The sequence below is a fragment of the Phasianus colchicus genome, chromosome 9, assembly GCF_987193195.1.
Source record: "Phasianus colchicus chromosome 9, bPhaCol1.hap1.1, whole genome shotgun sequence".
NCBI classification, from domain to species: Eukaryota; Metazoa; Chordata; class Aves; order Galliformes; family Phasianidae; genus Phasianus; species Phasianus colchicus.
The window spans coordinates 14,388,687-14,415,926 of NC_143444.1; the positions used below are offsets into that span (position 1 = coordinate 14,388,687).

The following is a 27,240-nucleotide window of genomic DNA, read 5'->3' on the forward strand; positions in this document are numbered from 1 at the left end:
TATTCTGTCATTAACTTCATGTCAGCACACAGTTATTCCTCTGAATATTTAGAGCTTGCTTAGATCAAATGAATTTAGATTGTATATAGCTGCAGGAGGTAACAGTGTAGGAACATGGGCTTGCTTTAACCTGAGGCTTCAAACTGCAAAATACATCTGCTGGTATCAGTTTCTAACAAGTAAAGACATCTCCAGCAGTCTTTAAACTTTAAGAATGCTTTGTTTAGTTCAGTTCCTTGGCATCTGCATCAGTCTTAGGCTGATGACTAGGATAAGACATGCAAGTACAGAACTACTGGACCAGATATGTATGCAGCATCACTTTTGCTATAACAGAAGAATCAAGCCTACTGCATGCATGATTTTAAGTGCATTTTAGATGTTAAACGTTGCTTTTCAGCTATCTCACCGAGTAGTTCTCCCATCAGTAGAAAAACTGTGCAAACCCTGTTAGTCTGTATTCATTTTTACACCTGGAAGAATGAATACAGATTAGAATACTCTACATTTACAAGAATTCATTCTCCAGATAGCTGGTAAAACATAAGGAGAAATTGCACAGAATTTCTTATTTCGGGAGGTTGCCACTTAAAATAGATCTGGATTTCCTCACACATTAATGCTAGCATTTATGAAGCGTTAGACTCAAATGCAACAACCACAGTTGAATTGTTACCAACTCAAAAAAAGCAGACTGCAAAAATTCTCTTCAGAATCAGCTAAGGGGTGATGGTTGCTATTCCAGGTGCTCATACATACTGTTGAAAAAAACCAGTAGACCTGTATGTATTTTTTTTCTTAACTGAAGATTTATTGGAAAGAAATTTGATCCCATATCTTCTCAGCAATATAGGACATTTAACATTTTATATAGACTGTATTCAAGTAGAAAAGGTTACATTAAAAATTTCTAATATTGCACTTGGGACAAGTCATGGCTAAGCTACTACATCAGCATTCCAGAACAAAATCATATAGAGTCTTCAGAATTTTAGTGAGCTGCCTTGCATTATCATTTAGATTTTCTTTGCGGGTATTTTGATACTGTACTATTCAATCTAAGCTCATTGCAAAGAATGTTCTCGTAGTTGAAAGTTAAAGGCAAACAAGCTGTATGCAAGCAATGTTTTATGCTACCCAGAATGATTTTGGCAGTTTCTTCATTCACATTATCCCACACTTCAGCCACAGTACTGAAGCAAATCATTTAACTCTTGTTAAAGATCCTAGCACAGGCATGAAAGAAAGACTTCAACGCACATGGAAAATGAAATACACAACTCCTTTTACACATGATTTCTGCCAGATTTCCACATAGGCAGGAACATATTGTGCCTCACTGAAACAGACAAATAGATTAACCAGTATTCACACATAGTGAAATGCAGTCTTCACATAACCAGAGACAAGAGTAGAATAACTGGCACCTTTTCACATTACAGCAGTCTCTGGCCAATGAAGTCCCAACATATATGGTCACTTCAACAAAAGCCTGAATGGGGAGAGAAATCCAAAAGGGAATCCCAGCAATGCAGATGGGGATTTTTCTAGAAGTGTACAGGATAAATTAACCACTGAAACAGTGTAAGGGATCAGAGGAATGAATTATTAAAAATACTTAAAATCCCTTATTACTTACTCTTACAAACACACCTCAAAGGGAGGAGATACTCAGCAGTCATAGAAAGTGGCTGTCAGTGGCTGCTGGGGAAAACAGGACAGGGCTAATCAGTAACTAAAGCTGTTATTCTGAACTGGCATTGAAATTATCTCATTACATGAGTTACATTAGGATTTGAAAGAATCAAGGTTTCAGCAACTGAAATCTACATTCAGTCTGGGAAAATGTCATGAAGTTCCCAATTTGATTGCAGCTTAAATATTCAAGGGTGGAAAACTGCAGTTCAGAGGCAGCTTCTTTCACCTTCTGTCTGTCTGCCTTCCTGAATAAGGTTCACTGACCAACAGAAAACAGATACCTTTGCTTCCTCTACCTTTAAACTCAAGAAATAAAAATGATGTTAAAAGTCACTAACGTCTATCCTACTTGTAGCAGCAAGTTTCAATTTCTGTGTAAAAATAGTGTCCTCAGCTCTAATGAGATTAAGCTTGACTTTTAGTAAGCAGTATTATGTATAAATAGAGATTTATTTAGATTATTTAAATTTCACTTTCTCTCTTGAGCAAGTTAAGCTTTATCCAAGGGCCATATTTACCTCTATGATGAGGGCATTTTAAGCACAGGCATTCTAGAGCAGTTTTTTTCTTTTCTAAACTCTTAGAAACACAGTCAAGTCTTTCACAGTATGCTCTCAGCAAAGTAAAATATCATTTTGCTGTACATCGTATAAAAATGCAATCTGCAGGATTGGACTTTGGTCTGGGCAGTTTTAAGTTACTATTTTCTTTCACAGATAAAAAAAATCTTAGATCACTTAGATCAGAAACCCTACATTAAAGTTCAGCTACATGAAAATGTAAGGAAAGCATACTTTGAGAACTTGGCTCAAACTTCCATATTGTTTGCTATGAAAATCAGTTTTAGCAGATGATCTGCAGACACTTATCCATTGCTAGATATCAGGTACCCACAGTTTAAGTCTGCTTAAACAAGGTGACGTATCTATTAATGTGCTAGAAGCAAAACCTCTTATAAGTCAATTGCTACATAATCAGCAAGTCAAAATAACTGAGTTTTGATATTCAAGACAAAAAAGGCTGCACTTTCAGCTGCATGGTTTGTACTCTCCTAGAGCCTCAGCAAGTAGCCCCTCAGTAACTGGAAAAGAACCAAAACAGTCAAATATCATCACTTGCTGACACAGGGGAGCCAAGTGTGGTTGCAGTTAGCTACTGGGACAGGCCATCTACTGTCTTCTGTAGAACCTTTCAATGCTTATCTTTCGTCAGAAAGGCTAAGAAAGCTTAAAAGTCTATTTTGAGTCTGACCTCTCTAAATTATCCTCAAAACTGTATTTCACAAAGGATGTATTTCTTATAAAACATCAAGTCCTCCTTAAAAACTAAGGTGGTACACTGTTTAGAAATCAAGCCCTCCTAAGCAATAAGATATAAAAAAACTATTAAAATCAACATTGTATAATTATAACCGGCTTATAGGCTTTTGCATTTAATTTCCTGTAATGAAAAAGTTTGTACATATGTATCTTCCAAAAAAAATGCACAAACAAAATACCACTTGAGTAGATGCTCACTTTGAGAATCTACAGCAGTTGTAGTAGTCATCTTTTCATTACGACAACTAAAACAGCAACCAAGCCCTACAGCTTGAGCAGCACTACAATGTACTTCAGCAAGTCCAGGAATACTCAGACCCCAAAGATGCTCTGAGCTGCTACAAAGATGATTTAAATCAAACTGAGCTCTTTGATCATGACACTTGTAATGGAGCTGGCCAGTGCTTGCCTTTAAACATTGACTACAACATCAAGAAATTGTTGTCAAACAACAAGCCGCAGTCTACATGCATCTCTACAAAATGATGACTTCCAGCTGTCTTTTAATTACCCTTTCTGCGGTCATACAGACAAATTATATCGTCAACTGACACAATCAAATTTGCTCAACAGATTCTTGCACCCTGCCCCACCCCATGTAACTTTTCATCCTCCAGTCAGGACCTCCACAGCTGGCAGAGCATCTGCAGAGCATCTGCAAGGTGAGATGGGAGGCAAGCCTGGCAGAGAAGTGAGGCAGGATGTAGGTCAGTGCAAGCTGCCCAATACAGCACTCTGCACCTGCACCTCCTGGAGACATGAGTAAGATCAGAAAGCAGCAATAAGGATAAAGAAGGCTCTGAGGACTGGAAGGGACCATAAAGTTTAGAAGAGGTATGTGGCTTTTTACTGCTGTTATCCTTTACTCCCAGTTTTCAGTTGCAAGATCAAGAAGTATAACCCCAAGTTTTCTACAAAGTCAATATTAACATCTGTATATTTCATCAGGAGAATTCAGGTACCAACTATCTATCAATCCAGCAACCATCAGTATTTTCCCAGAAAGAGAGATCAAAGTTCAGATGCTAAACAGGAGCAACAGAACAAGTACCAGGAACTTCCTCTTATCATGAATTTAGTAACATCAGTGGTAAACAAACCGTTTCTGCAAAAAAGTCTTCAGTACTTTCCTAGCACTTACTACAGAGACACTGCTGGCTTCTACAGGTGTTGGCTGCCACACTACTCTGTATCAGGTGCCTGAAGAACACTTAAAATCTAAAACTGGCATTATTGGCTATGATTTACAAGACAAACGGCTGTCTTGTTTCTCTCTCCACAATGTTCTACTTGTGAAATACAATGTCATCTTACAAAACCTTCCCTTACTGATTTATCTACAACAGCATAGTGGAATTATCTGTAATATCAAGTATAGCAGATTGTTGTTGAAAACAATGCTCAGATTGGAAAAATGACTACAAGATACAACTAACGTATCTGAAAAAAACAAACAACTTACTCCATTGAGAATGTTTTTTCTGATGGAAATACAAAAGGCTACAGTGAAATAGTAAAAAAACCATGACTTTTCATCATGGAAAAGCATAATCTTGAATAACATGAAGAGAGGCCTTTATTTCCATTTCAGGTATAACCACCAGGAACACATCTTTAGTATTTGGAAAGGCAAAAGTTACCTCACCGAACGCTTTAACAAGAATTACTACAAGCTGTTAAAATCAAAGAGATTTAGACTTTCACAAAGACAGGAGTGTAATTTTGTCTGCTCTTTCTTATAGTTTGCAAAATAAAAAAAAGCTTCATGCATTGTTTCCATCAACCATGGAAACAATTCCCTCAGCTGTCTGTTTTTTGGGTGACTGTGGACACGGGTAGCATCACGTAACATCTCATTACTCTCACAGTATGAAGAGACTAAGAATTGGAGTTAAATCTAAATCTTAGACCAAAATGTTTCCACAAGAAATGTGCAACAAAATTTCTAGCTTGTTTTGGAAGTCTCTTTACAATGGCTTTGCCTTTTACCTTCAGAATTTTTCCTGTTTGGTACAATGCAATAATAAGGGAAGTCTAACATCTACAGTTATGCAACTATATGAAGTCCCCACATACATCACTAGTAAATAATCAGACTGCATACAAGATATATTTGTAGAAGTAATAAAACCCTTTGATGCTTCATATTTATGCTGGCAAATACCTCTCATGATATAAAAGGCACTTTGAAAACCCAATATGGTTTGGTTCATTAAGTTTGCAAAGTACAAACAATTGTACAAACATACAATTATATCGAAGCATGTCAGCCATTGTGACATTATGTACAAAACAAGTTTCCAATTTTTGATAACACTGGTTTTATGGGAATGAGCAGTGGTTTCAGCAGCTTTACTGAAGACGTTACAGAATTTCCAGTACCACCATTTTAGTTTCCTATTGGAACAAATGTAGTAAGTAAAAACCTTCAAAAACTTACAAGTTTAGGGGGCCACAAAAAGACAAGACCCAAAGTTCATAACATTCACTCCATATTTACTCCTCAGAAGTCAACTTCATCCATAGCCCAAAGACATAAGTCTATTCAGTCAATTCCAGGCCAGTGGTAGAGGCAGGCTCTGTCTTGGGAAGTGTCTTGTTTTATACCATTACAGTACAAAAAACTTTGGTCCAACAGCACAATTTCAGAAGCTCACTACATGGCTGCGACATCAATTTGTATGTAAAGCTGTCTCACTCCTGCCTATGGAAAGAGAAGGAGATTAAAAAAAAAAACAAAAAAACCACCAAATGATAAAGCCAAAGCAATTTAACTGTCCTGATAAACTGTTCACATCAGTAAGCTGCCCTACAAAAAGTCTCAGAATCCTTGTTTTCTCTAACTCACCTTCCACATTCAGCAAGACATTTGTTGAGATGCCTAAAAATTTTGAAATCCATACATTTTTAGAGAGCGCTGCATGAAAGACATGGTTCTTCATATAGTATAGAGGTGTATGTATGTAAGTATAAATAACTAAATAATTGTCACACAAAGAAGCCACACAAATTTCCTCTTGTACAAGTTTAACTGCCTGAAAATAAGCTGCTTACGGGGTTGTAAGGCTGAAATGGAGCAAAAGCACAAGACTATAGCACAGGATTTGTGGTTTGAACCAGCTCTACTCTTCTCAGATTTTAGCAAAAAACAACAATGGCTATCTATGCTGAATTGTCTTGACATGAGATGCTAGAAAAACTTTTGGTAAAGGTATGCAAATCAGCAAATCATTCCAAAATGTTTATTTTCTTGGAAATTCTATTAAACTAGGCTTAGATTGACTCATTTAGTTATACCATCAATAAAAAAAGCATAAAAATAATTTATTAACTCATTTTAACCTCAATGTCAAGCAAGTGCTGTGATGGTCACAAAGTGACCTTGAAAGACTGGGCTGAAAGCTGCTAAAGAACAGATTGTCCTCAACCATCTTCAACTTTGCAGCTGAGCTGCAAAAACAATCAGCAGTTATATCAAGACTGATAAAGGCCAATATTATTGAAGAGAAGAATTTACTTGCTCAAACTTATTATCATAAGTCAGGTAAAAAGAGCAACAGACCTTGCCCCCCCAGTTCACCTCCAAGATACACAGCTCTAAAACTGCAAAGCTACAAGATAGTGGAAGAGTGAACGAGTCACTAGGAAAGCACAATGCTTTGGAGGCTTGAGATGTAAAACCAATTTTGAGTATACATGACAGAATGTTCTGCATAGTCCTTTCCAGAAACTATCCCTTAACAATCTCAAAGTAGATAGTCTGCAGAGAAAGCCACGCAGACTAATTTGTACCTGATTGATCATCTAAAGCAGTATATAATAGAATATCTAAAAATATGACCCAACTTATTAATAAAATTACATTTTAGAATATCTGTATCAAATTCTTCACTGAATCTAGTATCACAAAATCAAGTATTTGTATTTGTTTTTAAATGAGTTCCCCATGACTATCAACTTTAAAACTTATGCACATTGTAGGGCTGTCTTCAGTGGCATTTCCCCTGAAAGTGCAGAAACTGAGTATGCTAGATGCATGCAAATCCCTAAACTATTCATTCTGGAATTTTTAAGAGAGGAGAAAAATAATTAAATAAATAAATATAATAATAAAAAAAATAACAAGTCATAGAATAATAGAAGGATTTATGTTGGAAGGGATCTTGCTGCCCATCTAGTTCAAAACCCCCTGCCATGGGCCAGTTGCCACCCACCAGATCAGGCTGCCTAGGGCCCCATCCAACTTGGCCTTGAATGCCTCCAGGGATGGGGCATCTACAGCTTCTTTGGGCAAAGTCCCTTTATTTTCTTGGTTCCTCATATTCACTCAAATATATAAGTTTCATCTTCATTCAGTACGGCTCAGAAAATTACTGCTGTTATTTCCATTAAGTAGCATCAGAAGTTAATGCAGAGAGGTACAGAAATTCAACCTACCCTACACAGAATTTTGAAATCATTCTACATAGCTGGAGAAGAGAAGCTTTTCAACAGTTACAATGATACAAAAAAAAAGGAACGTTTTTCTTAGTAAGAGTTGCAGTGTCACCCCAGATGACTCTACTGATGAGATACATACCTGAGTAAAAATATTGTGAGTCTGGCTTAGAATCCACCTTCCATCAGCATCAGGAGCTACTAATAATTTCAAAGTCCCTATGTAAACATCAGTACAGAGGGTCCAGAAGTGTGGATCATGTAAACTGTAAACTCCTTGCAACTGCTGCACCTAAACATAAAAGCAACTTTATATTTTTTTTTCCCTGAAAATACTTGGGCTTAATTCCTTATTACAGTCTTTGTGATTGTAAAGAATTGAAAGCAGATTTTATGTATGGGTCATAATTCTGTATCTTGCTATTTGTACACTGTACAAATATTTTATTGGAATCACTTTTGAAAACAGTGGTGTCCAAGAGAGAAAAATCATCTATTTTATTGAATGCCTTCTCAAATTTCAACAGCAATTTCTGCAAATGCAGTAATTTTCCCATTAAAAAAGTAGAGAGATTCTAACTATTAACAGAAATGTATTAACATGACTGTAAATGTTTTGTGAGGGCTTAAGTTTGTTCCATCGAAACCATTCTTCTTCCAATTTTAGTAAAAAGCCTTCATGTGGTCATTATAAACCCAGAACTTCTGGGGAAACAATGACACTCACTCTACAAGCACATTAATACAACATACTTCGTAAGTTTGCAAAGGTGCTTCACATGTTCAGATCATGACACATTATAAGGTAAAGTCAGCCAAAAGTAACTGGACAAATCAAATCCAGATTAACCTTACACACACTTGTCAATGTTATTTTACCTGAATTTAGTAGAGACAGAACTGGGTTTTGAGAGAGATAAACTACCCTGGGCAAAAGAAAAACATCATGCACTAGTAGCACAAATGACTGTGAGGAAAGACTTCGGGATCTCTTTTTCTAACCTAACATAGCACAAGTTGAGCTTAAGCTACATAATATTTAGGATTTCAGAAAAATAATTTATCTAGCATCTTCACTTCTACAATCTAGAGAACCTTTTGCAGGCTTTACTGGAAAAAATAATTATAACATCCTCATGTAGAGTTGAGGTTCATTAACTCAGTAGTTTCCTCATACACAAATATGGCCAAAGTAAGAGCTTACCCTCTGATAGCACTGAGGCAGGGCATTTTCCAGAGATGGAGGAGTTCGCTGCATCAAAATTCCAATTGATTCTTTTAGAAGAGGAACAATACTATAAAGAAAAAAGGAAGTTGCTACTATGACATTTTCAGAAGTTGCAGAACAAAGCAAAATAACATTCCTTAATATTCTTGAATAGTTCTTTAGTTGTTTGATCAGAAGATGAGAAAGTTATCATGAAAACCTGCCACGGATAATGAAAGAATAGACAAATTCTAATGGTGTCACGCTGAAGGCAAGCTAATTTCTCTCTCAATTACCCAGAGACAATCAGTCAACAATCAAAAAATAACGGGTTTAACTGTGGGATTTGGAATGAAATTTAAGTGTCTTAAACATACATGACAAAGTAGCTGATAAGCATAGCTCAAAACCAAAACCTACTTCAGTGGCATATCACTTACAAGCAACCATGAAAATATGCAACTGAAACTGTTTTTCTTTTGTGTCTGGTTTAAGACATATCTTTCTTATGAACTAAAATAATAAGGAAATCATAAAACAAAATTAGTATGAACCAGTCCAGCTATACCAAAGATATTTTGTCAGAAACAGAATACTTAGCATATTCTTGACATGAACTAAGTGTAGGGTCTCATCTGACCTCAAAGATTTAACATTTGGAAGCAATTAGAGGTTCCCTCTTTACTGCATGGTCTTGCTTAATCAGCAAACTAAAACGATAATACCTTTTTTTTTTTTTTTTAAAGCCACCAGTAAGTTCATATCTCAATTCTATCACTGAAAGTTTACACTTACTAAGCATTCAGTATGTTGATTTTTGTTTAAGAGCAATCTATCAAGCTTGGTTCAGTAGAACATCCTGAAACTTCAGATTATAGTAACTATCTATAGCCTAATCTCAAAATTTAAATAGTAATCTAATTTCAAGAGCATGTAAGTCATTCAACTCTCTACAGCAAAAGCAATGATACATTTAAGAAGCCATAAACTGAGTTTTTGTGTCTAAGACTGGCATCATGGCTGGAGTAAGCAGAGCAATGGGTTCCATTTCTGTCTTGAAGCAGTGCCAGTGTATGCAGCTTCCATTGCTCAGCTTATTCCTGGATAATCCTTGGCTACGGTAGAACGGAGTCAGAGGATGCATGGCTCTTGTGTAATGAACCACAGGGAGAATAAGCACCCTAAATTGAAGTCTCTCTGGAAATATACCTATTATTCCAGTCAAATTCATTGCCTGATATACTCCATGTTGCCTCATACAATTGTGCTGCTACTGAATCAGTTTGGAACTAGGAAGAAGCAATTAGGGGCAGACAGGAGATACTTAAACTGAACTTATCACCAAGATAAACATTTAGAAATACATTAGCTGTCAATCTGTCTAAAAAGAGCCTTAATTGGAGTGTCACATTCTTTAGACAGTGTATTAACAGATGTATAGGGAACAAGAGTCTCTTATCAACTAAACCTCTCACCAACTAACATCAAAAAGAGCTGGAGCTTCCAAATAGTCAATTGCTGAATTGCTTTCAGTTTGACACACTACTTAAAAGAAAGCAGGATTGCTTCTTAATATAAGCCTCAAAAGACCAACACACAAATTCTGAATGCAAACTGACTTCTGATTACTGACTCCATTCCTATAACTTCCTATAACATGCTCCTACTATATGCATCCAAAGACTTAAAATTCTGACACACCACATGCTTTTCTCCTGGAGAAAGGACGGAAGGAATGGAGAATTAGGAGCTTGCCTTTTTATTGAAAAAAATGAATAAGGGTGAAAAAAATACCCATGAAAGAGTCTAGCCAAAAATCACAGAATCGCCAGGGTTGGAAGGGACCTCAAGCATCATGAATCTCCAACACCCCTGCCACATGCAAGGCCACATACATTTAAATTATTTCATAAAACTAATGTGCATTATCTGATGGAATGAAAAAGAATTAGCAAGCAGAAGATTTGGAGACAGACTACAGGAACTTAGGAGTAGCAGGTGAGGCATGTTAACTTAACCCATTCCAAACAAGAATTTGGTCAGTGAAATTGGTTAATGCATTCTGGAAGAGGATACACATTGAAAAGATGAAGCTAAAACCTCATTAATGAGCAGTTCTGCTGAAGATGTCTTCGAACTTACTACCTGCTTCATTCTGCAAACTTGGGTCTGTGCAACCAACACGGTGTGCAGAAGCACAAACACCGTCTCTTCTTTCTAGGAAATGGGGAGCAGTTTTAAGCAGCAGATTGAAATCAGTTACTCAAAGTCAACTATTGTAACAAAGAGGTGAATGGTGAAAGACAATCCACTGTACAGGGGGAGCAATTTAAAAGAGGGTCTTCCTGTGGACAAGATTTCACCCATCCCAGACTTCATAATGGTTCCACACTAATACCTTTAGAGAAATTTCCTGAACAAGTTTCTGAAAATAGTGCTGCATGAATTATCTTTCTTTTATCAAGACTTAATGAGAAACCCCAAAGCAGAGTGTTTAATTAAATGTCATCATCTTAGAAGTACAAAGAATGCAGGCAAATCAGGGAGTTGTTTGATACCGTAGGTGAAAGTCAAAACGGTCACAGCTTTCTCATTTAATTAGGAAGACATTTATCTCTTGCAAAGCTGAAAAGGCCAGAAGACAGCAACAATGATGGGATGCACTCCCACAAACACTCTTAGAGCACACAAGGCCATATGCATATCTATATCCAAAGGGACACTTTCTCTCACCAGGTAACCTTTCACTGTAAACAAAACTAATATGACAAAGTATAGAACCCATTTTTCTGAAGTCTTTGATACTCCACTGTTTCATGCATAGTACTGCAGTAGAAAGCCTTTGATTAAAACCCAGAAATTCCATCAGTCATTAGTGTGAAATACATGGAGCTGCTCCTCCAGCAATGTTTGCATTCCTATGCCCCCTACCACTTTTTTCATGTGTAGGTGCAAGCTTTGTTTCTAAAGCAGATGCAATTTTCTGATTGTCTCTTGTCACCAAGACTTGAATTCAAAATATCATGTTATGTTACAAGACGTGGAACCTGAAAGAGGCTCTAATCCTCAGGATATAAACATATCCTCTCCAAAAGCCATAATAGCTTTTATAGGTGGCTGTTGTGTACAAAATGAGTTAACAGCATGAAAGCACGTTACACTTTCACAAACATTGTTATAGAGGAAATGAGAGGATTTAACACAGATAAGACCAAATGATACTAATCTGATAAATCCACCCTGCCACTATTCCACACTGCCTGATTAACAATGAAGTATGAAAACATTACAATCTTGACTGACTTGCATCACAGCTGGGAATCTATTTCTAAGTTGTTTTTTTTTTTATTTTAATTAGGCCATGGTGAATTTTAACTAGCATGAAGACTTTATTCAAAACAAAGATCACAAGTTTAATATTTACTTTTCTAATCTGAAGTGTTGTTAACAGCAGTAAGGAAAGCGTTGCCAAGTCTATCTTACTAATACCTGTAATGTAGAACCAGAGGTCTATGCAGTTGATTAAAATGGAAATGGACAATGTAATATATGTGAAGTCATGCACGCACGACAGCTTGGGAAAATAAACAAATATAAATAATAGTGTATTTTAATTGATCAGCTAACAAACTCCTGTAGGACAGCACGTCAGTGCTCTAATGCAACCATACTCAGAAGCAGCAAAATTTTACAGTTCCTATTAGTGGAAAGTCCTTAGACAGCATTAAAATTTTCAAATTTCAGTTTGATCAGAATGACTTTACTAACTCTGACTTAAAACTATTCTTATTTTTTTTAAATTAAATCCACAAAGAAAAGATCATGATATTTTAAACAACCACAATACTAGTCCCACTTGCTGGCACACACAGGTACTCCCACTCCATTCCACCTTACAGAAGCTGGTTTAACTATTGAAAGGGAGATTTCTCAGATGAATGGACCCCTCTGTGCAAAAAAAAAGAAAAAAAAACCCACAAAAAAACCAAGACACCATTGACAAACATTCCTCTGAAACAGCAATTAACTTTTAATCTAAAATCAAATCCCTCCTGAAGTCATTTACAGAGGTTGCAAATAGGCCCATAGATGCAGGCAGGAATCTGTACTAGATACTGACTACTCACTCCTCTAAGAAACCAAAAGCTAGAGCCAGCTCTTGCAACTATCAGCTTCAAGTCTTTTCCAAACACTTTTCTCCCCTTGCATTTTAAATTCCAAAAGATTTCAGTACAATCGTTTTCCTAAATTCAATTTAGATGTCTTAAAAAGGTAACGACAAAAGTATTATATATCCTGGCAATAATCAGTTGGGCCCCTACTACTACAACAAAAGTCCATCTTATAGTAAAGTCTGAAGAAACTTGAGTCAATTCTAGAACATATCACACACAGCATAGTGAAAAATAACGTAGAATAAACAATGGTTTTGTGTCCTGGAGCATAAATGAAAACTACTAAAATAAAACAAGGGTTGACTCAAGCACTCAAAACATTAATCTGAAACTACAAGCCATCTTGACCACCCTGTTCAGTGCATTTCACGCAAAGTCATCAGTAATCAAGTCTGTTACACTGCTCGAGAAACAAAATCTGCAATTAGACTTTGCTCCATTGCTGTGCCAAAACGTGCCAGTCTGAAAGAAATGCAGATTTGCTTTTACTGACTGAATGCAACTGCACTGAGACTTAACACAGTAATCCTAGAAATCGTTTACAGTGTTGTGGACCAACAGCCCAAGTCAAACATCAGGTCTGATATCAGGTCAAAGGACACATCAAACAGTGGAATTTCCAGCCTTTTTAAACAGAGGACACAGACCACATAAGCCCTTCCTAACTACACTACAAGGCCTATTAATAGCTTTATTATAAAACCCCTATTATGGAAGTTTCATCCTTCTTCCAACCTCTGTATGAATGCAACAAAAAAATCCTCTCATTCATATGGTACCTTCTAATCAGCATTCAACATCTACTTTGCTGAACACAAAGGTACACCCTTAAAGAACAAAGGGTATGGAGATCAGTCTTCTACCCAACCATTAACTCAGCAGAACCTTCTTTCCCCACAGCAACTTGCACATTTTCTTTCCAATTTTAGGAGATCACAGTCACATAATTGACTTTTTTCATTTAAAGAATTGAATTTTTAATAATTTGTCCTTAATGAAATGACAGGAGGTTTAAGACAATCTATTGAACTTATATTAATGCAATAATTTAATAGTGATGTGGATTTTTTGTGCATTTTGCACCTGAAGAATATTGGCCTACTCTGATAAATAGGGAGATTCACATCAATAACTCTGTGAACACTGCCATGCATATGGTATAAACATGCCATATATGGTATAAACATAAGTGTGTAGCTGCAGTTAATCAGATGATATTTACCATGGGTGAAGAGACAAAGGTCTTCAGTTATGTTCTACCTGGACTTGTGGCACTCTGCCCTGTGCCCTATTTGAACTGTTGCTAGAAATACCCCATTAACATCATCACTGAATAAAATGTTTGCTTCTCCAAACTCATCTGAATTGCTTCACGTTTACAGTGATCTTGGTAAGCAACAATTGGGAAAGCAAGGAACTAGAAGCATTTCCACTAAATTTTAAAAGAATGTCTCAGATTACAAACAGAAACAGTTTTCTCCATAGAAAAAAAAAAGTACCAGTCTTGATTCATCAGGGACAAGGGCATATCCTATGCCAGCAAGCTCAACTCTGCTGCACTGAAACCATTCTGCTCCATTTACTAAAGTACATTGGCTTACATAAGTGTGTACTAAATACAGAAAGGAAGAGTTCTACAGCCTGAACCTGAAAAACACTTCCGTAGTACTGTGCCTACAGTATTAAAACATGCAGATTTAAGAGCAAAAGCAGTAGCTGTAGAAAAGGAAAAACAAGGCAGCTCATTTAAGAACACACCAAGACAAGCACACAGAACAGAGATAATGTGCTACTCAGAATAAAAGCAAGCATTGTAAAATATAAGCATAATAGATAAACATGTTCTTCTGATCTGTAATTTGTGCTACTGTAACTAGCATTAAAAAGACTACCAGATATCAACACTTACCTTACTCCTATAAGTAATGCTATCAGCATTGAACAAATAGGATCTGCTATCATTAGACCATAGTTCTGCATCAATATAGCAGATATGATTACACCAATACTTCCCAGTGTGTCTGCAACAATGTGTAGAAATACACCTGTAAGAGATTAGTTAACATCAATTTAGCTTGGTATTCTTAAAGCTAATAGAATTATTTCAAAGACACTTTGAGAAGAAGAATTGCAAGACCTAGGTAACATGATTTATACTTGTTACATTCTTAATCAATTTTGGTCAAATACATAAAGAGCAATCACAGGGTTTCAACATATCCTTAAAGCACTTGAAAAAAATTATATTATTTTCTGCATATAGCATGAACTTGAAAAAAATTATATTATTTTCTGCATATAGCATGAAGGTGTATTTCATGGCATGCCTATTAACTTAAGCAGTGATCTACAACTAACAATTTTCATTCGTTACTCACCCATATTATAGCAAAGAAACTCATATTAACAAAAATGGACCTGTAAGGCTTTGAAAGATGCTTATGTTTCATTGACAGTAGAAGCTGCTTGGCAAAGAGACTGAAAACAAGTGATTTTGAGAATTACTTATTACTGCAGAAATGTACAAGTTTGCTGTTATTTTGAAGAACGCTCAAGGTAAAGGGGAGGAATCAAACTTTGCAGCTAGTCAAAAATCAGTCTTTGGCGCTCCCTGCTGGCAATAACAGGAATAGTCACTCAGAAACAGCTTGCTGAATGCAATTCTCAGGACTGTGATATTCCTCCCTCACAAAAAGTTAACTCAGAACAATAAATCAGCATTCTACTAATTTTCTTAAGCCTTCTTTGTGCTGGGTCTGTAGGAATTCCCCTCATAGCAGCCCAGAGTGCCAGGCATCAGGTTTGTGACTGTTCGTTACTCACCAGCATTTTAGCTCTTGCTGAGTGATCCTTATACAGCATCAAGGCCTCCTCCTGCTTCTCACTCTGCCCCCATTCAAGTAGGCAAGGGCTGGGCATAACGCTGGAAGGGGACACAGCCAGGACAGCCGACCCACACCAGCCAGAGAGATGTTCCATACTACGTAACATCATGCTAATAACTAAACAGAATCTTTCTAAAGCAGTTGTTGGCTGGGAGATGGCAAGTGATTGCCTTTGCACCAAACCTGGTTTCCTATTTTTTTTCCTCTTCGTTTATTAAGCTGTCTATACCACATTCCAAGCATATTTCTTGTTTGCACTCTTTTGATCCTCTCCCACCATCACTGCAGGGAAGGGGACAAATGAGCAGGCGGATGCTTAGCTGGTGGACAGAGTGAACTGAAAAGAATATTGGAAAGTTTAAATAAATAGTCTTTTTTTTTCTTTTTTTTTTTTTTTTTTACACTATGATTCAGTTAAAACATGCCTTTCACTTGCAAGTCAGTAAGTCAGTCTTCTCATATCCATCTTTGAGGTATACATACACAACATGGTGAAGATATAAGCACTGGAAGAGGTGGAAAATGTTCCCTTGGAAGGACCACAAAGAAGCCAGAAAACCACTCAATAAAATAACACAGAACATACATCTGGATATGTCAGATAATTACACTGTACAATTCTTTCCCTCTAATTTTTGAGCACTTAAAAATGAAAGCTCAAAACTGATATAATCAATAGTTTATATCCTCTAGCTCTTAGGAGATTATGGACTCCAATTGTCCTTCAAGTGATTATAGCTTGAATGATCATCTTGTCTAAACCAAGTGCAATAGCTTGGTGAAATTTAGGGCTCCAGTACCCTGCAGAAATTATCATACTGACCTGCATTTTTCAAATACACTCTATCTTAATACTTTTTCAGTTTCTAGGACGTACACTGCACCTTAGGTTTATCCTTTTAACCACTCTTTCCTCATTTTTTTATTTTTTTAATTTTTCAGCATCACGACAGAACAGAAGCTGAGTCCCAGCTTCTACAGCCTCCCTTTTAAGCTGTGTCAACAAGCATTGTGTTTGTAATTCAGTGAATGTCTCAGTGCTAGCCATGCACAGTGTATGCACTCATCTGTTCAAACATGGAAGGAGACTTGACAAAATAAGAAAAAAGTAGCATTTATCCAGAGGCACCACCCTCTGAAATGAACAGTCACAAGCAGAATAGAATTAAACAAATAAAGCACTGTATTTATTCTCATCATACCTTGTAAGATCTGCTTGCTAGAACCAGTCATCTCCTCAAGAGAATGGTCATCTGCGAAGATAATATTCATAGTAACATATTAACCCATGCAAAGTCTCTCTTCTAGTGGTACATTCTGTTATGGTCTTCCTTTCTGAAATGTCTTGCACAGACAAGCTGTTCACTATGACTACCTTTTGCTCTAGCTTTTGTTTTTTAATGCAACAACTAAGTCTTAAAACATGGATTGTTAAAGAAAGCACAGCTTCACACAATTGTATATTTTATTCATATAAAAATAAATAGTGTATCTATGTGCAAATAGATTTTTTTTTTTTAAATCAACTTTTTTTAAAAAGCAAAAATTGAGAAATGAAATCATTCCAATATTTAGAAAAACAAGCCACCTCAAGAATACGAGTCATACAAAGGAGCAAGCAAGAGTACAGTCATATTTGGTACCAAGGAATATTTCAAGTTAAGCCTTTGCCCCAAGCATTTAAAGCAAGAATAAGACTTGAAGTCAGAACTGAATAAAAAAATTCTCTCATTCAAGCAGATCAATGCCTCTGTAGCAATATATCAGAAAAATACCCCTTTTTTAAGAAAAAATATTGAAGGACAGAAAATGACCTACATAAAATAATTTACACAGGAATTGATTTGAATATTAAATTGCACCAAATATATTCTTTGTTCCACTGGGAGAGGACTGGGAGAGCAATGGCAAGACCAACTTTGTGTTTTCCAGCCATATTTCAGCATTATCAATTTTCTAACACAAATATCAACTGGAAAGCTTAGAGTATAGAAAAACCTTTACTTATGTCAGCTCTTGTCACAAGCTGCTGTGCATATTTAGAAATATGCACAGAGAAAAGAACAGCATATTCTATTTTTAGTTACTTAAGATTTTAGTTCACAGCTCAGACAGAAAGGGTCAACAATGCAGTATTACAGCAAGGCTTTAATTCACATTGTTTCAAACAGCTGGCAGCCACACTGTCTCTTCTCCTGTAGTAAAGGCTAGCAAACATATTTTGTGTGGATGTCTCTTCAGATTGTTTGCCTTTAAGGAAAACATTTAAGCATAGTAAAAATACAGAATGCCTTTCTCATAACCAGCGTTAGAACAGATTACGAGTGCACAAGACAATAAAAAATATCTTCTATTTAAAATCACACTCCATACACAACAAATTAATCCCTAAGTACCTGCAACAAAATTGCTCATTTATCTTCCCCAATACCTTAATCTGTGAGGTCAATTGAGAACATTGGTATAGTAGTTTTTATATAACTTTCATTAAAAATTGAAATAAAGCACTTAATATCTGATTCGTTATGTTGCTATAGCATGCATGCTTTTATCTTTTGCTTGCATATAACAAAGACGAACAGTCCAAAAAATTTAGGTAGAATAAAACCTATATAACAACACTTCATTGATCACAAGTGAAAAACCATTTCTCTGCACACTTATAACAATAAGCAGTCAGCAACCTCTCACCTGTTCAGAAAAATCAGTAATGTCAAATTTAAATTGAGTCAAGTGATGTTCTATGACATTAAGTACTTACCATGGCAATAACCCTGACCATGAGGGAGTCCATGGCTATGGCCATGATCATGACTGTGTCCATGTTTATGGCTGTGACCATGACCTCTGTGACCGTGTCCATGGCTGAGACCTCCATTAAATAGAGAATGGCTGTGCTCATGCCCTATAAACAAATATCAGAGTATAAACGCAAGTGCTGAATAGAAGTAAACTTACATTTGTTTCTCAGCTACTTAAAGTCTATTCATCTTTTCGGTCACCTCAAGGCATGGCTTTAAGCAAATTTGTTAAGATTAAAATTAACACAAACTGTTTGAAATATAAACCTTTGTATGTAGCTGTATGAATTCTATCTGATTCGAGAAGTTATTTTAATACAGCTTGAAAAATGTGCACAAATTTTGTTACAAACATGTTGAAATCAGATAGAAAACTGAAACACACTACTATTCACACATTAAAACTTTAAGCTTCTTCTGTAAGTCTGTATCACAGTTTAGAGGATAAGCTGAACTGATATCAATTAGCTTTGCAGAAAAAAAAAATAGAAATAACATTTACAACAAACATTTACACAAATTCTGCATTTACAATTAAAAAACCATGAAGTTGAAAGTACCTGAATCTTCATCCCATATTAAAATTTGATTCAGACATCTTGTTAATTCTTTCTCCAGGAAAGACACCTCCTAACTACAGTTTAATTTTATTCAAAAGATAGTCTGCAAGAGAAAAGATTCTCTTCCAAGAACGTGCAGTAGAATTCATGTTACAGAAAGCAGATTATGGATTTCTAGGCCTTGCAGGTTAGTGGGTGAGAAGCAGATGAAAACGCATGAGAAGTACAGAGGTTACATACTAATGCTAGTGTTAAAATATGGAAATCAATACTGCAACAAGTCATTTGGATAGGATTGCCACTAAAAAGACATAATACTGAGGCTATCACTGATGGGTAACAGTGTCCTAGAACACAGGATGCTTCCAATTTAAAAAAAAAAAAACCAACTGAAAATTATAAATGTCCTACCAGAGCCATGTGAATGCCCATGACCTCCATGTTGAAAAACAAATATTCCTATAAGATTTACAATGAATCCCAGTATAGAAACTGGAAGAAGTCTCTCATGATGCACATCAGGAGGCTCCAGTGCCCTCTAGAAATAAAAACAAGAACAAATCATAGCATTCTAGTCTCATCACATTAGTAAAAGGCAGTGAGAAAGGTTGCTCCTATATCTAATCAGTTTTGGCTTTCTTAAATAAGCAGGTATACATAAAGACATAATTAGGAATTACTCAGGAATTCCACACACTAAATCTGACAATGCTGATGTAAATCAAAACGCTGTTTAAGCAGCTACTATTAACATGGGAAAAAAATGGGTTTATGTCACAAAACAATTCCAGAGCACCCCATACTCTTATTCAGATCCCAGATTCTTAAGCAATGATTTCAGTAATTTTACCTCCACTAAATACACTCTACAAATAGAAACTGATAGTACAGTTCACCTCATTACATACCTCAACACCTTCAGAAAAAATAAAGAATGCTGTAAAGATGAGGAATAAACCATTTACAAAACCGGCGAGTACTTCTGCTCGAACATATCTGCAAAAAAACAAAAGCAACAGCAAATATCACCACATCCACTTAAAGGTGGGAAATTAAAAAGTGAAACTTCAAAATTGAAGAATAATCTTCTACTTCTCAAACAGTTGTAATACACAAGGAATTCCTAAATAAGACAGAGTAAATAAACTATAGACAACTTATATGTAATGAACTATTTTCCATGTTGACAAAGAAATTCACAGCTACAGCCAACTTCTACTCAGCTTCCGTATTTGTAGTGGAAAACAAAAACTCCTGAGATCATTTGAAAGGTAACAGTAATAAAACAGTGAAGTAATAAGTGGAGTGAAAGCAAGACAAGTGCAGAGAGTTAAGCAAGCAGGATACTACCTCAAAACAACGCTAAGCCTTAACCCATCCATCTAACTTAAGTATTCTTCCTATTCCAGAGACCCAAATGCAAGAGCAGCAAGAGCTTGACTCTGCAGCCATTATCTGGCCTAGATGAAAGAAGATTTACAGTATTTCCCATTTAAGATAATCTGTGCATGAAGTTGCAATATAAATATATATTTAGAAACCACAAAATACGGTCATCTCTCACATACTTATTTAAGATGGCTGATGAAAAGTTTTGTTTAATATCAAAAAAGTCACACATTAATTTGCTTCCCTTTTAGTAGGGGATTTTTAGTAAAGAAAAATGAATATTTCTTACGCATTTGTCCAATTAAAGAAAAACATCATTAGATTAATATGTAATTCCCAAGTAGGAAACACCAGACTTAACAAATGGTAGCTGTTCTCTCATATGTGGAACACCAGCTGTTTAAGCGCAGAGCAGTATGCCAAAATAAATCCCTCCTAAACTGATTCCCAGATATACCAATTTGCACCTTGATTAAACAGTGCTCTGAGTCTCAGACTACACGGTGCATGCTTATACAAGACAGCTGAAGTTAAATGATGACATTCAGGTCAGAAACACCATGAGCAATGCAGTAACCCACCTTACAGCTCAGTTGCTGTTAACCAGTATGACTGATTAATACCACTGTATCACTAGTACTGTTTTATAGGCACAACTGCAATGCACAACTGAAACAAGAGCCCTTGAAACAGAACCAACTGCAACAATTATATCCACAAAGGATACCTGGAGGACAGCACAGCTGTGTTAATGGGAACTTTAGTGGCAGCAACAGCTGTTAACATTAACCACACCTGCTGAATCCTGCTGGGTCTGCAAGGCATGGTTTATAATCTCAGGTGCAGCATCTGCTAAACTTCAGAGATAACTTTCAGAAGAAGGTATAGGGCAACAGCAGTCTGCAATTCCCTGTGATACACCTCAGCTCACTGTGGGCAAATCCCTGACCAAGTTGCCTTGCTACACCTGTGCTGTGCACGTGACAAAGCATAGCAAGTTTGTATTCTGTAACCCAGTTACCCCAGTACTATTGCAGAGCTCTTAGCAGTGAAACATACTCATCAAAAGCAGCACCTTTACAATTTTTTTCCTATTTCTAGGAAAATACATTAAAGGTTTAAATAATTCACCTTAAAAAGAATACATTCAATATAACTTTTCTATGTTCTGCAAAAAGAGGTTTTGTGCACACATTAAGGTAACAGCCTGAAGTTTCTTACCCATACGAGAAAGCATCATTTGACCTCCACTTTGAAATAACTGAAGCTGCTAATCCAGCCAATAGAGCAGTACAATCAAAAAACATATGAAAAGAATCTGATATTAAACCTAAACTGGAAAAGAACAGAAAAAAAAATGTTATGTTGGGCACAAGAAAATACAGAGCATTCAATCTTTTATGCACTAGAAGAATACACTACTTCTAAGCCTCTGCACAGTTCTGCTAGCTCAGGGGACAAACCCACACCAGACCACCGATATCAGTATGCTGACAAGGGCAGTTTGTGTGCTGACAAACCTGCTTTTGTCAGCCTAGTGAGGCTGCTTTGAGAGACTGCTTAGCAAGAAATCCATCTGGCATATGTTGGGATGATGGATGGGAGGGAATTCCATTGACACAATTCAAAGCCCCAGAGGTAGATACAGCCACAAATAATAAACACTCTGCTTATTAATACCAAAATAACCATGGAATGGTGGACAAGACATGTTTATCTGTTGTCTTTATGACAGAACTCCACCACAAGGTGAACAGAATTAGTGTAACATCTAAAAACCTTTGAAAAGTCTATCAAATAATTTAACTTTAGAAAACAACTTACAAAAAAAACACCTCATTTTTAATACATATCTTCTAAAAGAACTTTATTTATTTCACCCAGTTACAAAATATCTTTCAACTCTTTCAGCAAATACTTAGGATCTGTAGAAAGCTACTGTAGATTTTTAGAACACCTATTATTTATACACACAGCAAATGAGACTTTTTTCTAAACAAAATTTAAGTTCAATTTCTGTGTTCTAGTAGTTCTACTTCCTGACAAAAATGTCATAACCAGAAAAAATTCCGCTTATCAGGACTATGATCATGAGCGTGTTTACCCAAGCACTGTAGGTATTTGTATTACAATGAAAATTAAAAATAATAGTAATAATTAATCGAGGCAATGTCTCAGCTGAGCCACAAGCTAAATGAACAAAGTTTTGAACATTCACAAAATGCAGCTCACTAGCAACGTCAGCAATACAAGTAACACAAGCTTTGACAGCTGCCAGAGAAATACTCCTTCACAGCATGGATAGCTCTTAATAGAAATTTCCCTTATGTACTGTGATCAAATCAAATCCATCTTTTTAATGTCAGGGTTTTCTTCAAGTTAGATTAAAGATCTGTTATCCTAGGAAAGCCTAGTCTAATATTTATTAGAGAGCATAAAACAAAAGTTTACGCAGAAAAATAAACTAGCATTAAATAAGCACCAATTTTAAAAGGCTCCACATGATGAAAGCTAAAGACTTGAAAAGGTAGCTTTTAATTTTCACCCACTGGTAAGGTTCAATTGAGCTATTTTCAATAAATGGCTCACTTCACCTCTCGATATCAGCTGGTCACTGATACCAACAGGCAATCAGCTGCTAAGGATCATCCCAAATCTGGACCAGAACCACAGTAAAGTATAGAATATCAGCACAACACATCACTGAGATGTGCTATTTCAGAAAATAAAAAATATAAGGTTATCCAGTGACTGTCTTGGAAGGAGTTTAATGCATTGATTTTCTTCTGAAGTCCCAGCTATCTCTCTCTCCAACACACTTCCAGTAGCACCCATTTGTTGTTAGATTCTGATTTATAGCTTGACCAAAATTACTGGTGGCATCAGTACGGGGAGGACAGCTAGATTCACACTGAAGTCAAACACAAAGTTATTGAACAAACTTTGAATTACTCCACATCAACAAGCTAACCCTTTTAGCCTAACTGAAATAAATTCCAGAATTAAGTATTTCAGACAAAAGAGGCAACTGCAAGAGCGGGTTTAGAGGACAGAGAGAACAAAAGTCTTGTTTTATATATTTATATGTCTATATATAAATACACACTTCACATACACACACACACACATCTGTGAGACACTTCAGAAAGGGGATGGTATCATTAAAATATATATAGCTGGTACAGCAAGAGACATTAAATCATTCTGGAAAAAGATGTTTAAAAGAAGACAAAAGGCTGGACATGTAGGAAGCAGAAGAATCTAATTCCTTAACAAATTCTTTAAGGGTGGGGATGACAGCTTCTTGCCCTCCCCAAAAGCAGGTAACATCTCAAGGAAAACAACTTATTCTCATTTTCATACTAAGAAATACAGAAGATACAATGGAAAAAAAAACAAAAAACCCAGCACATGCAGGTAAAAGGTAATAAAAGGTAATTAGGGTGACTATAGTCATAAATTTGCAATGCTAATGAAGTGCCTTTTTTTTTTTTTAAATAGTCCCTTGAAAAAGAGGAGTGTCCAAGAACCAACTGCTAGCAAAAAAACCAAATACCATACTAGCTCTATAGCCAGAAGTCATACAGCCAGTAATCATGGCACTGTGCTCATACCTACATGACTTACCACAGGTACAAAACCAACACAGCTCCACCTCTTTCAAGACTTAAGCAAACATCTCAGAGCACACGGAAGCATGTGGATTTATCAACATTGGTCAGGACAAATTGTCTGCAATATGTTTCATTGCATGGCATAATGTTATAGGTACAGCAATAAGTGGTTCTGCTGCACAAAGGACAGGAAGCCTAGTAGAAGACCAATCTGATTTTTTTTTTTTTAATGACCTGTGCATTAAAGAGACACAAAATGTTGGTGCACAGTGATTACTAAGGTAAGCGAGTAATCCAGTTAACCACTAGTAACACATGATATATGTAAGAACTTCCACTGGAATCCATAGGCTAATTAGCAGAAACTCTGTAGTAGAAGACATTGAATGTAAGTGAGGACACTTCCAAAGTTGAATAAGTAACACAAATACACGTGTAGTGGTTAATACCTTAGAATAACTCAAGTAGCAGATTTCAACTTTAAGCTCTAAATTAGGAAAACATGGCATCCAAATCCATGATGAACATCTTTGTGATCATCAAAATCTCAAAGAAGTTGTAGGAGGATCGTATAACTTACTGTTTTTGGTCATTTAAGGAAAAATACAAAGCAACTCAGCAAACAAGAAGTTAGAAATATATAAGAAATAACAATTAAAAGGGAAAAAGAAAACTGAAAAAAAAAATTTAACTTGTTATCAACAATTTTGGGGGCTGAAATCATACATTAATTTTGAAATAAGAGAAGTGGAGATAAAGAACTCACAATTACGTGCTTAAATTTAAATGGATAAAAGCCTATTTTTCAAAATCACAATCAAACAAAATCCATAGTCTGGCAGTCAAGAGAAGAATTACCTGTGTAATCATGGCAGCTTTTAAATCTTGCCACCCACCTCATTAGCATTATGAAGGACACTGGAAAGTACAAGTCAAGATCATCTTCAACATGCTTCTAATGCTTGCAGTATCAAGTATCACTTGTCATACTCAAGATAGGCCAAGATAGCCTGAAATAAAGGTGTGCTCCAAGACGATACTGAAAATCACCTTCAGAAGCATTCCATTTCTGCATTTCTCATGCTGACAGCCGAAGGAGCTGTGCTCTCCAGATATGAGAATTAATTTTCCCTATATGGCTCTTTGTTTGCTTATTACGTATTCGTTCTTTCAAGACACCATTCACTTTGGCTGTGGAAACACTTCTCTATCAAGGAGATACTTGATAAAACGCTTTTTTGTTTAAGCCTAAAACCTAGACTCAAGGTAAAGATATCAGAATCTATTAACTTGAAATATAAAAGAGAACCAACTAATGAATATTCAAACCCTAATTTTTTAACTTCCATACCAAATGAATCAGTACGTTCTCTCAATTCCAGCCAAGTCAATTCTTCAAATTTCAGACAAGTGTCATTTCACTTTCTTACCTCTGAGCAGGACCTTTTCTGCTACAGATTTATTTCCTTGTTACACTATCAAAAAATATTTTGCTTAAAAGAAAGATCAAAAACTTTTATGAACGCATACTATAATAGGCAGACTGTGTACACAAAAGTCCACACACAATCTGCAAAGTGAATCAACAAAGTCAAAACTAAGTATATCCAAGGTAGTCTGCACAGTGCGGAGACAGTCTGTGCCCAAGACAAAGTGGTGCTGTTACCAGTGGGACAGCAGCAACATCTGTAGTCAAGAGTAAGCATTTTATCGTGTGGTTTGAGAGACATAGAAAAAGAGGACAACTGGAAGGGTCCAGCTGTTTCCAAATCTGCACCGCTGCTCTTGTAAGACTCCTGATCAGAAGTTCCAGCAATTTGTGCTTGTACTGCAACTTTTGATGAGGGTCTCCAGGTTCAGTACACAACAACACACCGTTGGGCTTAACACACGCCCACGGCAGATCCCTGAAGTACCTACTTGGACATACCACCATTGAGAAACTCAATCAAAGATCAGATGAAGACGCTACATGATCTGCTCTCCGTTTTTACACGACACAGCTGTGCAGAAGTTACTCTACATTTCCTGATTACGTGTTACTGTAAGTTCTCCAGCAGCAATTTAACCAAGTCCCTACTATCCTTCCCAACTCTGCAGATTTATGTGCTATGCAAAGCACCACTTCGCTATACCGGGATGCTTCAATCCTCATTTCTCACTCAGGGCCGAGGACAGTCAGTTCCTACCACCCAGCTCGCACTCCACAAAGCGCCATCCCCAGAACGACCCCTGCGGAATCGGTTACAGCCCCCGGCTCCCGGCGCTCACCCCACGCCCGGCTTCTCCCCCCTCTCGCCGCCCCCACGAGAAATCTCCTCGGCCGCCAGCGCCCACCGCCCGCCCCGCGGGGCTCCGGACGGGAGAGCGGCGGCCCGTCCCGCCCGCATAACCCCGAGCCCCGCGAGCCTCTCCGTCCCGCCCCGGCCCCGCCGAAAGGAGACGTGGCAGCGGCCAGCCGAGACGCGCCGCTTCCTGCGCGCAGAGCCGCCCCGCTCCGGGCCCCGCCGCCGGTACCTGTTACTCCAGATGCCGTACAGCAGCTCCACGAAGGCGAAGGAGAGGTTGAGGCAGAGGAAGAAGAAGAGGTTGCGGGAGGTCTTGTCCGCCAGGATGGACCTAGCGGAGAGCGCGCGGGGGTCACGGCCGGGTCGCCGCGAGGAAGCGGCCGAAGGCGCAGCCGCTCACCCGGCGGCCCCGGCATCGCCCCCTCGGCCCTCCGCGGGGGTTGGGTTGGGTCGCGGGCCCGGTCCCCACGGCGCCCCGCCCCGGCGCCTTTACCTGAACCATCCCGACACCTTCCTGAGCAGGTTGAGCCGAGGCGGCTTGTACTCATCGTCCTTAATGGAGAGGGGCAGCATGGTGCCGGGCCGCGACCAGCGGTGCCGGCGACGGGCGGGGCGGGAGGAGGCCCGCGGGCGGCCTCGGCGCTCGCTTCCGGTCTGCCGCCCCGCGCCTGCGCGGCCGCGGCGCCCGGGGCTGCGGCGGGGCGGGGCGCTTTTTGCTGAGGTGGCGACGCGCTGCGGCCGCCGGGGGGAAGGCGGTGCGGAGGCCGCGGCGGCCGATTACAAAACTCAAAAGCCGAACGCGCCCTCGCCGGCCGTCCCTCGGCGTTACGCCTGCGACGCTTCAGATGCGCTGCGGTCCCCGCGCCC

At 37.7% G+C, this 27,240-nt stretch overlaps 1 protein-coding gene across 1 annotated transcript; it reads right to left on the bottom strand.

The window, feature by feature from the left end:
* Positions 1-2,161: 2,161 nt before the first annotated feature.
* Positions 2,162-27,044, bottom strand: SLC30A7 (solute carrier family 30 member 7). The gene is made up of 11 exons (XM_031614799.2): positions 26,867-27,044; positions 26,603-26,704; positions 21,693-21,806; positions 19,991-20,078; positions 19,494-19,620; positions 18,483-18,626; positions 16,924-16,974; positions 14,746-14,881; positions 8,659-8,749; positions 7,597-7,746; positions 2,162-5,721 (listed from the first exon to the last, which is right to left on the bottom strand). The coding sequence occupies exons 1-11, from the start codon at positions 26,944-26,946 to the stop codon at positions 5,674-5,676; spliced, it is 1,131 nt and encodes a 376-aa protein (XP_031470659.1). The 5' UTR covers positions 26,947-27,044; the 3' UTR covers positions 2,162-5,673.
* Between the last annotated feature and the right edge of the window lie 196 nt (positions 27,045-27,240).